Source organism: Larus michahellis, unplaced genomic scaffold, assembly GCF_964199755.1.
Source record: "Larus michahellis unplaced genomic scaffold, bLarMic1.1 SCAFFOLD_34, whole genome shotgun sequence".
In the NCBI taxonomy this organism is placed as follows: domain Eukaryota; kingdom Metazoa; phylum Chordata; class Aves; order Charadriiformes; family Laridae; genus Larus; species Larus michahellis.
Window position 1 is genome coordinate 1,468,621 of NW_027436399.1, and position 12,572 is coordinate 1,481,192.

At 53.5% G+C, this 12,572-nt stretch overlaps 1 protein-coding gene across 1 annotated transcript; it reads left to right on the top strand.

Moving 5' to 3' along the window:
* Window positions 1-3,682: 3,682 nt before the first annotated feature.
* On the top strand, window positions 3,683-12,328 carry LOC141737321 (olfactory receptor 14J1-like). Its single transcript, XM_074572002.1, has 3 exons — window positions 3,683-4,251; window positions 10,765-10,861; window positions 12,140-12,328. Exons 1-3 carry the CDS (start codon window positions 3,683-3,685, stop codon window positions 12,326-12,328), a joined length of 855 nt encoding a protein of 284 aa, XP_074428103.1.
* The last annotated feature ends 244 nt before the right edge of the window (window positions 12,329-12,572 follow it).

Below are 12,572 nucleotides of genomic sequence, written 5' to 3' on the forward strand. Positions count from 1 at the left end.
CTCCTCTCTGTTGCCCAGGCTGAGGGCATCAGGGGCATGTCTGGGCTGCAGCACCTCAGCTGTGGCACATTTGGGCTGAGAGCATAATTGCAGTGGGAAAACCTTCTTCCAAGACCTCAAGACCTCAGTTGTTCAAAGGCTTTGCTTCAGAGCAGAGACATGCTGGAGTGGATGGGAGATAGTCGTGTGAAGAAGAAATGAGGTTCTCTCAAAGAGAACAAACCCTGCTTTCCGACGGGCCAGAGAGAAACAGAGCTCAGCAGTCAGTCTGAGCAGGAGAGGGCTTTGCTGTCTGTTGTGTCTCTGCAGCCCTGAGGGCCTGTGCTGGAGGGGAAGCTGATCTCAGGAAGAAAGAGATGATGTTGACAATGTCCTTGAGTGTGGAAATCCTGTGATTGAGGTCCACGGTGAAAATCATTGGCCTGATCCATGACTGTATCATCAAGGGGATGGTTAAACTCTGGAGGAGAGAAGAACCAGCAGAGTGTGAGAGTGAAGGAACACGTGTGGAGACCCTGGTGTGATGTGCTTGGTATTCATGCCCTGCCCGGCATCTACCGTAAAGAGAAGGGACAGCCCTTGCGTCACTGCAGTGGTGGGATTCAGTCAGTGGCCCAAAGGCAGCGCCTCTCTCTGAGATGCCCTGGGGGATGCCTGTCCCACAGCTAGTCTGGATGGGGTCGGGGCTCCTGTACAGGACCTGTGCTGTCCATGTCAGCTGCGTGCAGTTGTGCTGGAGAGCCCTGGCACCTCCCACAGCACCACAGGCCTGAATGTGTCAATTAAGTAAGATTCAGCTGCCCTGAATAAAGTTAGGCACATAAGACAATTACCACAATGAGAGAGACTTGTCTTTCCCTGTGCCACATGACTCCGTTTGGTCAGCTGAGTCCCTCCATGGGCTGCCCTGGACATAAGGAAGAGTTACAGGTTCACTTGTCCTATGTGTGGTCGTCTCCTCTCATCGAAGCTGGCCGAAATATTTTCTGACCAGCCTCCAAGAAGATGCCCCCAGATACTGCCCTGTCTCTATGAACTGTTGCATTAGAGCTTGCGGTGACCAGCATGCATCTTGGTCACCTCTGGCACCAAATGTGTCCCCAGGTGCCTGTGTCAGCACATCTGACTCCTGCCCTCCATCCCCATTCCTTAGCAAGGGAGCTGAGACAAGGAGCTCACATACAGGAGCCTATTCTGGGCACATCTGAAGTGAGACAAGAGGAATCCCACCTCCACTGGGTTTGTGGCATGCTCCTCTTTTAGCCCAGAGGCCTACAAGCCCAGGATGAGGACCCTCCAATGACTTGGCTGAATCGCTTTTCTCAGAACAGTTAAAGCAGATTCTTCCCCAGCACTGTCTGGGTGTCCTATTAAAGAATGAAACAGAAAAGGTATTCTTGGACTTATATCTGTCTAATTGAGAAATGCAACTGCAGGAAAGAAGTGTCTCTGCCCAGCTGAGGGAGGGAACATCAGTGGTGACTTCATCCTGTTTCCCAGCAGGTTCCCCTGGAGCCCCAGGGACACCTGGAGGGAGCCCCGAGGGGGCAGAGAAAGGGCTGCCTTGGGCTGGTCCTCTGCTGCTGAGCTGGGCTGGGCTCCTGGCATGGAGGGAGCTGATGGCAAGCGGGCAGCGCTGCAGAGAGACAGCTCTGCCCAGGAGCAGCTCCTCTGCCAAGCGCAGCAGGGCTGAGGGCACTGCCTGCAGGCACCCGAGAGGAGCCAGGCACAGAGAGGATAAAGGCAGCTGGGAGTGGGAGGAGAGTTCTGAGCTCGTTCTCTCCTGGCTTCTCTGGTGTGGAGAAGGAGGCCGTGCTTCCGAGCAGGGATGCCCTGCTGCACCATGGCAGCGACAAGGAAGGAGGGCTGCCTTCTGCGAGGGACTGTGGCAGGGTTTTGAAGACAGGTGGGTGTGCAGGCAGGGGTGCCCAGGGCTGTCCTTGAGAGCAGGGTCCCTGCAGCCCAGGGCTCTGTGTGCCGGGGCAGGGACTCTGCTGCTTGCCAGGGTCAGCTCTCAGCCTGCCCAAGGAGTTCCCCCCCGAGCGTCTGTGGGGAGAAGCTGTGGGGAAAAGGAGAGACTCCCCTCAGGGCAGGGTCCTTTGGCTCTTTTTCGAGTGTGTGCTGTGTGGGTCAGGGCTGCCCACAGCTGCAGATCTCCCCCAGAGCACTGGCAGAGGCAGCATTTACAGAGGAAAGACAAGGCAGGGGCTGCCTGGAAGATGAAGACATTGCAGGGTCTGTGCTCTCAGCTGTCTCCTGAGGGAAAGGAGCTGTCACTGTTCCACTGAGGGATCAGCAGATCTGCCAGAAAGCTCACAAAGTGCCTTCAGCCCCTCCTCTCCCTACACACAGCACCAGCAGCACCTTTGCTTCCAGCATCAGGCTTTCTCTCCTCTCCTCCTGAGGAGCCACAAAGAGGGAGATGGCCCTGGGCAGTGCCCTGCTGCCAGGAGGGGTCTGCAGGGCAGAGCTGAGCCCCCAGCGGGTGGGATGGGCTGTGGGAGCAGGGACAGGGAGGAGACGTGGGCACAGAGCAGCAGCTCCTGGCAGGGGCAGCTCCAGGCAGCAGAGACATGGGCAAGGGCTGGGGGAAACTGCCAGCACGCACTGGGGAGGGGGCGTTCAGGCATCTCTCTGTTGGTCCTTCACTGGAGACGTCTTCTGGCCATTCTCTGCTGGGCAATGAGCTGACTCTCCCCTCAGAACATCTCATTTCTTGGACCCCAGACTCTCTGCTTTGCCTGTCCTGCTGGGCTTGCCAGCTGCCCCCAGAAAGGCAGAGCTCTCCTGTGGGATCCTAGGGAGGGCTGAGCCTTTCCCTGGGGGTCGGCACTGTCCTCGCAGAGTCCTTTGATTGTCTCTGTGAGGGGTTGTGTCCTGCTCTCTCCATCACAGCTTTAACTCTGGTTTGGGAAAGAGAAGAATTTGTATATTTGTCCGTTCAAACAGTGCTCCGCTGTTCCCATATGAGTTCAGTTATTTGTTTGGGTTTATTTTTTAAGAGGAATTTGTGTGTGAAGTCATCTTCAAGGCAGCACAAGCAGAAGCACAGGGCAGACGGAAAAAAGACTGATGGACACTGCAGCTCTCCTGGCTTTGCACTAAACCACAGAGATTAGAGCCCTGTGTCCTGTCCTGTCTTAAGACTCCACATTTTCCACATTTTCAGTCATAAAAATGAGGATTTCTTCCCCTAAAAAGAACAGTTACCGGACGTGATGGTAGAAAATCAAAAACACACAGAAAAGGAGACTGTCTTTGCTATAAGGCATCTGTCCTAATTTTTTTTCTGTTTTTTTCCTCCTTTGGACAAGGCCCCCATGCTAAGAAAGAGCAGATGTCCAACAGCAGCTCCATCACCCAGTTCCTCCTCCTGGCGTTCGCAGACACACGGGAGCTGCAGCTCTTGCACTTCGGGCTCTTCCTGGGCATCTACCTGGCTGCCCTCCTGGCCAACGGCCTCATCATCACCGCCATCGCCTGTGACCACCGCCTCCACACCCCCATGTACTTCTTCCTCCTCAACCTCTCTGTTCTTGACCTGGGCTCCATCTCTGCTACTCTTCCCAAATCCATGGCCAATTCCCTCTTGGGTACCAGGGCCATTTCCTACTGGGGATGTGCTGCACAGGTTTTTTCTTTCTTATTCAGTGCTGCAGCAGAGTTTTATCTTCTCACCATTATGGCCTATGACCGCTACGTTGCCATCTGCAAACCCCTGCACTACGGGACCCTCCTGGGCAGCAGAGCTTGTGTCCACATGGCAGCAGCTGCCTGGGGCAGTGGGTTTCTCTATGCTCTCCTGCACACGGCCAATACATTTTCCCTGCCCCTCTGCCAGGGCAATGCCCTGGACCAGTTCTTCTGTGAAATCCCCCAGATCCTCAAGCTCTCCTGCTCACACTCCTACCTCAGGAAAGCTGGGCTTCTTGTGGTTAGTGTCTGTTTAGGCTTCGGTTGTTTTGTTTTCATCGTGCTGTCCTATGTGCAGATCTTCAAGGCCGTGCTGAGGATCCCCTCTGAGCAGGGACGGCACAAAGCCTTCTCCACGTGCCTCCCTCACCTGGCCGTGGTCTCCCTGTTTGTCAGCACTGCCATGTTTGCCTACCTGAAGCCCCCCTCCATCTCCTCCCCATCCCTGGATCTGGTGGTGGCTGTGCTGTACTCCGTGGTGCCTCCAGCCGTGAACCCCCTCATCTACAGCATGAGGAACCAGGAGCTCAAGGATGCCCTCTGGAAATTAATGACCAGGTTATTTTCTGCAGCAATAAACTGTCTCCTGCAAATCACTCATAACGTAATTCATTATACGCCAAGCCTGTCTTCTGTAGGTTTGGTTAGGGGTTAGGTAACTGTGTGTTAGGTTTGGTTGAGGGTTTTGGCTTTTTCTTGCCTTTTTTTTTTTTTTAAATTATATACTTTTGTCCTCAAATAAATGTCATTATTTGAGATTTTTTTTTTTTACTACCTATCTATCCAAATTTCTGAGACTCACAGAGTCATGCCCAAAATCCTTCTTCTCAGGCCTTTTCTGGAGCTGCAGGGGTAGAGCCTGAGCGCCGAGGAGGAGGAGAAAGAATCCCAGTACTTGCAGAGCACCAGCACTTGTTCTTTCCGGGGCTGCTCTATTTTCACTTCCACACTCGCCTTCTGAGCCCCTGTGTTGATCTAAGGCCTGAGTGCTCTGGCAGCTTGGTCATGGTGCTGCTGTGTAGCAGCTCTGTGATCACAGGCAGGGAGAAGCAATGGGCACCTCTGAGAAAAAGCTCGTCTGCATAACAGAGTTTCCACCATGAAAGGGGATCTGCTCAGGGCAGCGCAGGAAGGATCAGGTCTTCTTCCACAGTTGCTGTCAAGAGCGTTCCTTCAAACGTGCCCTGGTGAGGGATGCCCAGTAAAGAGGTAAAGAGTGTGCGTGTGCAGGGTGAGGGCACACACAACAGTGTCCTTGCACAGCCACACCTCCAGGGACAGAACTGAAGGACCAGCAGAGCGGGGTCTGGTCTGTGCCTTTGTTTGCTGGACACCCCGGGGAAGCTGTCCCAGGGCAATCGTCACAGAACAGACACCTGAAACCACCATTTGCAGAACTGGACGCCTACGCAAACCCAGAGAGGATGTTTGTCTGCCTGTGGAGAGACACCGAATAACGAGGTCAGAAGTCCCTGTTTGCATGGTTCAGAGGAGATTTCGGCATGCACACCGTGTGCATGTGGGGACATGAACCCGAGAGAGCACAAACACCAGCAGCTGTTCTTAGAAATGCCCGAAAGTGCTGTGGGACAGGCCATGTCCCTTCATCGGAGAGTAACGTCCCCTGGGAAACCCCCTGAATGCAGCACTGGGATGGGCTTCCTTGACCCCAGGTCCCTGTGTCCATTCCTCACGCCGTGGGGCATCTCAGAGAGGTGCCGAGCAGGGAGACACAGCGCGGGGCTGAGGTGCTGCCGGCCTCTGGGAGTGGCAACAGGAGGCCATGGAGTCTGCTGCAGGGCCTCTGCCCGTGCCAGGGAAGGACTCGTGTCTCTGAACAGCCCTGCCAGCGCCCTGACAGTGCTGGGTGTGTCTCCAGGAACAGCCTGTGTGCTACCTCACCCTCCCCTCTCTTCATGGCCTGTCCCTTTGATTACACGGTGTGACAGAAGCACCTCTGTGGAGCATCTCCCCTGTGCAATCCGAAAGGGTTCTGCAGGCGTGAGCGGCATTGCCCTCTACGAGATGGCACTTCTCACCTCTCACAGAGCACAGAGCACGTCTAGGGAGTAGGAATGCAGTGAGAGGCACACACCCTCCATGTTTCACCTCTCTGAACGTCCTTCACGATATTTTTAAGCACCTAACAGAGAAGCAAATGCCTTTAGTAAGAGATGTTCTCAACCTTCAGAAAAATTCTCGTCCTCTTCTCTCTCATGACCTGCCCCATGACTGTGGTTGGGAACACCCTCTTCATCATGAAGCTGGAGCTTCTTCATGAAATGGCGCTGGAGCCCCAGTGGTCCTGCTGTGGCCGGGACATTAATGGCCCCTGCGAGCGGGGCGGGGGCAGGGGCAGAAGGAGATGCCCTGAGCCGGAGAGGGAAAAAATTAAATGCCCCAAGTGGGGCAGGAGCAAAGCGAGTCACCCCGATTTCAGCAGAGGCACAAAGAGCCACCTTGAGCAGGGCAGGAGTAAATCCAGGCACCTGGTGTAGGGCGGGGGCAAAAGGAGCCTCCCCAGGCAAGAGAGGGGAAAAACCAGCTGTCCTGAGGGGGACACGATGAAAAGAAGCCACCCAAGCAAGGCTGAGGCCACACTGGATGCTCCAAGGGAAGGATATAAAGAAGAAAGCCTCCCCAAGTGGAGCAGGAGGAAAACTCCCTACCCTGAGCTGAGCAGGAGGAACTCAGTGCCCCGAGCAAGAGTGGGGAAAACTGGAGGACGCAGGAGGTGCAGGGGCCCAACTGGTGAGCTCAAGGAGGGCAGGAATAGCAACCAGCTGCCTTCTTGGGGCAGAGGCAACACTCATTGCCCTCCAGGCAGGTTGTGGGGTTAAACCAGATGCTAAAAAGCCGCCCACAAATGTTTTTTGGAGCTGCAGGGTGGGAGAGCAGCTGGGTGGGGGCCTGGCAGCCACCCAAGGTGCACCCAGTGCAGTTGCTCAACGTGGTTCTTTGGTAGCACTAGTTCAGAGTCAGCCTGTGGCTGTATCTTGGGGGTAGATTAAATTCATTGGAAATGAACCTGTCAGACACCAGGTGCTTTGCTGCAGGAGTCTCACAGACGCAGTCCTGTACCTGGGAAGAGTGGAAAAGAAGTCCTCAGCCCCCCGACTGTGCCAGCCAAAGCTGTGAAGGGGCTCGCTGACAGCCCTGGGCAGGTTTTTATTCCTGGGGCTGGTGCGGCTCCAGGCAGAGGCGGGAGCTCTGTGGGCAGATGAGCAGCCCTTGGCCAGCAGTGCCTGGGGCAGCCCAACAGCTGCCGGCTGGTGGCTGCAGGAGGTGCCCCGGCTGTGGTGGCTGAGGGGCCACAGTGCGTCCCCGTGTGTCTGGGGGTGGCCCCTGTCACAAAGGGGCAGTGATGCGGCACCCACCCACTGCTTGTGAGCTCACCTGGCCAGGGCTTGTCATCCTCAAGAGCGGGCCAGCCAAAGCTCCTTGGGCTGAGCTGGCCTTGGGACAACTCTGCTCCTTCCTTTGCCACTTGCTTGGCTGCTTTTTCCCAACCATTCATCGTTTACTGCCCACTTCTCCTCACCTTCCACCCTCTTCCGAAGTTAATGATGATTTGACCTTCAGGACAGATCATACAGGAGGTAGATATGGGATCAATGTTTCGGCTGGTCTATACCTTCAGAGCTTTAGGATGAGCTGTTACACCTTTATAGGCTGGCCAGATACGCACTGTGTGTAGAGTTCCTATTTGCTAATTGTTATTTCTTTACCTTATTCTAGGGTGGGTAAGTAGGGATGGCAGTGTACTCTGAGGCTTTGGGCTCCGTCTGGAATGAGAAGAAGCCCATCCTGATGGATGCGGTAGGAAGAGAGACAGAAAAGGAGCACAGCAAAGGCAGCTGTTAAGGCAGCAGCTGAAAGCCGGTCCCTCCTGCGTCCAAGGGGGCAAAGCGTGGGCTGGAGAACCAGAGGGCTCTGCTGCTAATGGCAGCCAGAGGGAAGCAGCAGGTCCTCTTCAGAGAAGGTGACACCCAGTGCAGTCTTCCCAAAGGGCCTTGGTAACTGCTGTCAGTTGGATTCCTGCGACAGGGACAGCAGGGCCATCCGCCTCCGGCTCTGCAGCGGTTGTGAATCCCCAAAGGACACCTGGACTTTATTTTTCACTGCCAAGTTGGCATTGTTTGTAGAAACATCTTGATTAGATGTTCATTGAAGTTGTTAGTGTGCCAGGTATAACAAATAATGAGGCTGCAGATGTTCCTTTGAACAATTCCCCTTGATTCTCTCCTTAACAGCTACTGAGCAACTATCCACAACCATCCTTAGTGACAGAGACAGTACGTAAAGCTTGATTACCTACTGAGCCGTGGTTAACTTTAAATTCGATGATGGGTATCAGGGCTCGTGCACAGGTCAGCAATAATCCAAAACTGCAGAATGGGAACCACTCGCTCAAGTGGAAATAATTGGTGTCTCGTTGCCAGTGGGAGGGAAGGGAGACCAAGAGTCCACCCAAATGAACTTCTCGCTGTTAGAGATGGGTCTCTGGAGCTCACACCCAAAAGATTTTCATTGAGGGCAGTCGTGGCAGCTCGCCTCACTGAGCAATGTGCTGCAGCTGCTTTGGGGACTAAATATCTCCCAAGTTTGGGGTTCATTGATGTTGTGCTTTCCCACAGGTCGGGCCCTGTCCTGAGGGGTTGCTACTGCCTCGTGCGTCGGGCCCAGGGGACCGGTAGCCCTTGGGATGGGGAATTTCTCGTGCGTGAAGAAATTCTCTTAACTCCAGGGGATTTTGGGGAGCCTGGAAATCCCAAGGGAATAGTTAGTAGTGTACGAGAATGAGGATGGCAAGGAAGGCTAAAGGATAGTCTCAGCAGAATGATTTTCATCTTGAGCATTTTTTTTTCTGTATTTCAGGCAGAACGGCCGGGGACTTTGGGTTTTGTCTGATGAAGGATAGCACTAAAATCTGCATTCAGCCATGAGTTGCGGCCCAGCAGTCAGAATAAGAGCAAATGCTGGGAAAAATGGGGATGAGGGAACCACAGATGGGGAGTAAGTGGGAGGCTGGTGCAGCAACTGGGCTGTGCAGGCCCCTCGCAGTTGGCATTGACTTTCTCCCTCTCATTTGGCCAATTCTGCTGAGGTCAACAGTGGGTTTCTTTTGGCCAGAGGATACCCCCGTTTTGGCCAGAAACGCAACAAAATGCCCAACGAAGCACTGTCTGTGCTTATGTCATAAAGAGCGTTGCCGGCCTCCCATGTTCTACACAACGTTCCGATGCACTTTTTGCTTAGTAGCGCAGCTCTTGCAGCTCGCTGCTGCTCTGGGAGTGATCCTCGCCAGTTTGGTCAGGTTTTGAGAGAAGGACAAACTTTCTTGCCCAATGGGGCACAAAAGAACTCTTGGGGCAGCACGGTGATGCTGGTGGTGCTGGGAAGGGACTGTGGAAGTTGTTAGAGGAGAGCTAGTCATGCTTTGCTGGGAAAGACGTAACTTATTTAGTGCAGCTCCTCACATTTCTCTTCTTCCTAGGTGTCTCCTGATCATGCTGTATCTGTTCCCAACTTGCCTTCCTCACCTCCTCTTCCTTACAATTTCAGGTGCCTCAAGATTGGCAGCCGTTTTCAGGCGGAGCTGCCAAACCTCCAGGACAGCTATCAGAAGTACTCAACATGGATTCACCAAGGGGAGATCATATCTGACTAATCTGATAGCCCACTATGATGGCATGACTGGATGGATAGATGAGGGGAGGGCGGCAGATGTGGTCTACCTTGACTTCTGCAAGGCATTCGACATGGTTTCCTACAGCATCCTCATAGAGAAGCTTAAGAAGAGTGGGTTAGATGAATGGACAGAAAGGTGGATAGATAACTGGTTGAAAGACAGAGCTCAGAGGGTCGTGATTAGGGGCACAGGGTCTAGTTGGAGGTCAGTGACGAGTGGTGTTCCCCAGGGGTCAGTACTGGGCCCAGTCCTCTTCAATATCTTCATCAATGACCTGGATGAGGGGATAGAGTGCACCCTCAGCAAGTTTGCTGATGACACAAAGCTGGTGGGGGTGGCTGACACACCGGAAGGCTGTGCCGCCATCCAGAGAGACCTGGACAGGCTGGAGATCTGGGCAAAGAGGAACCTTATGAAATTCAACCAGGGCAAGTGTAGGGTGCTGCACCTGGGGAGGAATAACCCCATGCACCAGGACAGGTTGGGGGCTGACCTGCTGGAGAGCAGCTCTGTGGAAAGAGACCTGGGAGTCCTGGTGGACAACAGGATGACCATGAGCCAGCAATGTGCCCTGGTGGCCAAGAAGGCCAATGCCACCCTGGGATGCATCAAGAGGAGTGTGGCCAGAAGGTGGAGGGAGGTCATCCTTCCCCTCTACTCTGCCTTGGTGAGGCTGCACCTGGAGCACTGTGTCCAGTTCTGGGCTCCCCGGTTCAAGAAGGACAGGGAACTGCTGGAGAGGGGACAGCAAAGGGCTACCAAGATGCTGAGGGGACTGGAACACCTCTCTTATGAAGAAAGGCTGAGGGATTTTGGTCTTTTCAGTCTGGAAAAAAGATGGCTGATGGGGGACCTTATCAACACTTACAAATACTTGGTGGGTGTCAGGAGGATGGGGCCAGGCTCTTTTCAGTGGTGCCCAGCGGCAGGACAAGAGGTAATGGGCATAAATTGAGCATAGGAAGTTCCCCTAAACACGAGGAGGAACTTCTTGACTTTGAGGGTGGCAGAGCACTGGGACACGCTGCCCAGAGAGGTGGTGGAGTCTCCATTTCTGGAGATCTTCCAAACCTGCCTGGACGCGTTCCTGTGCAACCTGCTCTGGATGACCCTGCTCTGGGTGACCCTGCTCTGGCAGGGGAGTTGGACTAGACGATCTCCAGAGGTCCCTTCCAATCCTATGATTCTATGATTCTGGGGTGGAACCCCTGGGGAGACATGGAGATGAACCCAGAGACACAGGACAAAAGTTTCTATAACACTTTTCTTCCACAGTCACCCCTGGGATACCAGGAGTAAAAAATTCCTCGTTTTCACAGCAGCTTTTTGAGCTTTGGGATTCTCTCTCTTCTCTTCTTGACCGCCTTCACCCCTGGTAGCGTTAGCGGGAAGGAGATGGCTCAGTTCTGGCCGGACAGTGACCAAATAATAACCGGTGGTGCTCTCAGCAGCACCCTCCATGAGAAATGGGCGTTTGTAGGTGTCATGCTTCATTTGCTCAAAGCCCCATCCAACCTGGTCTTGAACACCTCCAGGGATGGAGCCTCCAAAACTCCTCTGGGCAACGTGTTCTTTTCTGGGCTGCTCTCGATCCATTCTCCACCCAGCCTTGGTTTGTGCTTGTCCTCTTGCAACTTGAAGCTTCAAACATTTTGTTGGTGTTATCCTCCTTGCTTGATTTCTCTTGTTTTAATATACTGATGTCTGGGGGATTTTTTTGTAATGCATTTGTTTGCAAAGGCAAGAGATGATAAAATTGGGGTGGGATGCAGTTAGAGGGACACGGGCGCATGGTGCCAATGTGGGTGCCCTGGGACCCTCTGCCCAGGCTGCAGCTGCAGCTTCCGAGGGGCTCTGCTCTCCAGCAGGTCCTCTGTGACAGCGGCCAGTCCCCGGCATGTGCTTCAGAGACACTGCGTCCTCTGGAGATACCGCTGGGCACTGATGGTCGGACTGCAGAGCTCTGCCTAAAGAACTGAGACATTTTGGCACGTGTATGAGCACAACTCATCAACTAACACAAAATAACTGAAATAATTTAAATATCATGTCAGTGTTTTCCCATGAGATCAAAATATGGAGTTTTCAGGGTGTGCATTAATAGGAAGAGGAGAGCTATTGACCTTCCACTCTGTTTGCATCGTCAGTACTCTCTCGATCAGGCTGTGCCTTTAATCTCCCTCATCTTTCACATATTTCCACACCTCTTTAATAAATAGACCATGTCTGGAGTCACCTTTCCAGCAGCACATCTGAACAGAAGCACATGCGATTGCTCTCTAGATTTGCCCTGCCCTTCCTCTTTGATCACTTAGACACATCTCAAATATTCCAGAAGATGCTTTGAGCTTCAGGGAGTCAAAAGCTTGTCTATATTCCAGTAATGTGTCTAATTCTGGCTGTAGCCAACTCTTTAATTGTGGTTACTTTTTAGTTTGCTTTCTGTGTAAAAGATTTCTTGCATGGTTCTGCCTTGTGGAAGGTGAACCTCATTGGTGGCAGACTGTACTTGGCACACAGTTGAGGAGTGGTTTATTTTAATCCTCGAATTCCAGAATCCCAGAATGGCTGTGGTTGGAATGGTCCTTAAAAATCATCCTCTTCCATTTCACACTTACCCTTGGCTCTACTTAAGATCTGAGCCACACTTTGACTCCAGGTGAACTCTTCTGTCAAAAACAACAGCGTTCTTCCTTTCACACTTGGGTTCGGAGAGGGACTCCCAGAAACCTCAGCCACCTTTTTCCTCTACAGCACCGCTTGCTTCCAGAGACTGCTTCCCTGACTGAAGGAAGCTGTGGGTTCTCACTGGTGCCCACCCAATGGCGGCAGCAGCTGAAGAAGTATATCCTGATCAGCCTGTGCGGGTACAGTCTGGAGAGCCAGGCCGGACAAGGACTTAGAGCCTGTTTTGCCCAGTTGCCCCACACTGTTCCTCCATGAGTTCCTCGGCTCTTGCAGCATCGAGGCCTACGGTCAGCAGGACCCCGTGAGTCTTGTGCTGCCAGTGGGCGGGAGGGAGCCAGTCAGCCTCCTCCAGCCCATCAGTCTCTCTAGGAGGAGACCCAGGTCTGCCTTAGGCACTAATTCTCTCCAGCGCCTGGGCCGTGATCCTCATGGTCTCCCCATGGCAGGTACCCAGGCATGGGAGTGCAGGGTGTTTGCAGCCCTGCTCCCGTTGCTGAAC

Coding starts and splice junctions, on each gene's coding strand:
- LOC141737321 (XM_074572002.1), top strand. CDS start 3,683: ATGGCCTATGACCGCTACGTTGCCATCTGCAAACCCCTGCACTACGGG. Junction 4,252..10,764: donor CTCTGGAAATTAATGACCAG/GTTATTTTCTGC, acceptor CACCCCTGGTAG/CGTTAGCGGGAAGGAGATGG. Junction 10,862..12,139: donor TCCATGAGAAATGGGCGTTT/GTAGGTGTCATG, acceptor TTTCCTCTACAG/CACCGCTTGCTTCCAGAGAC.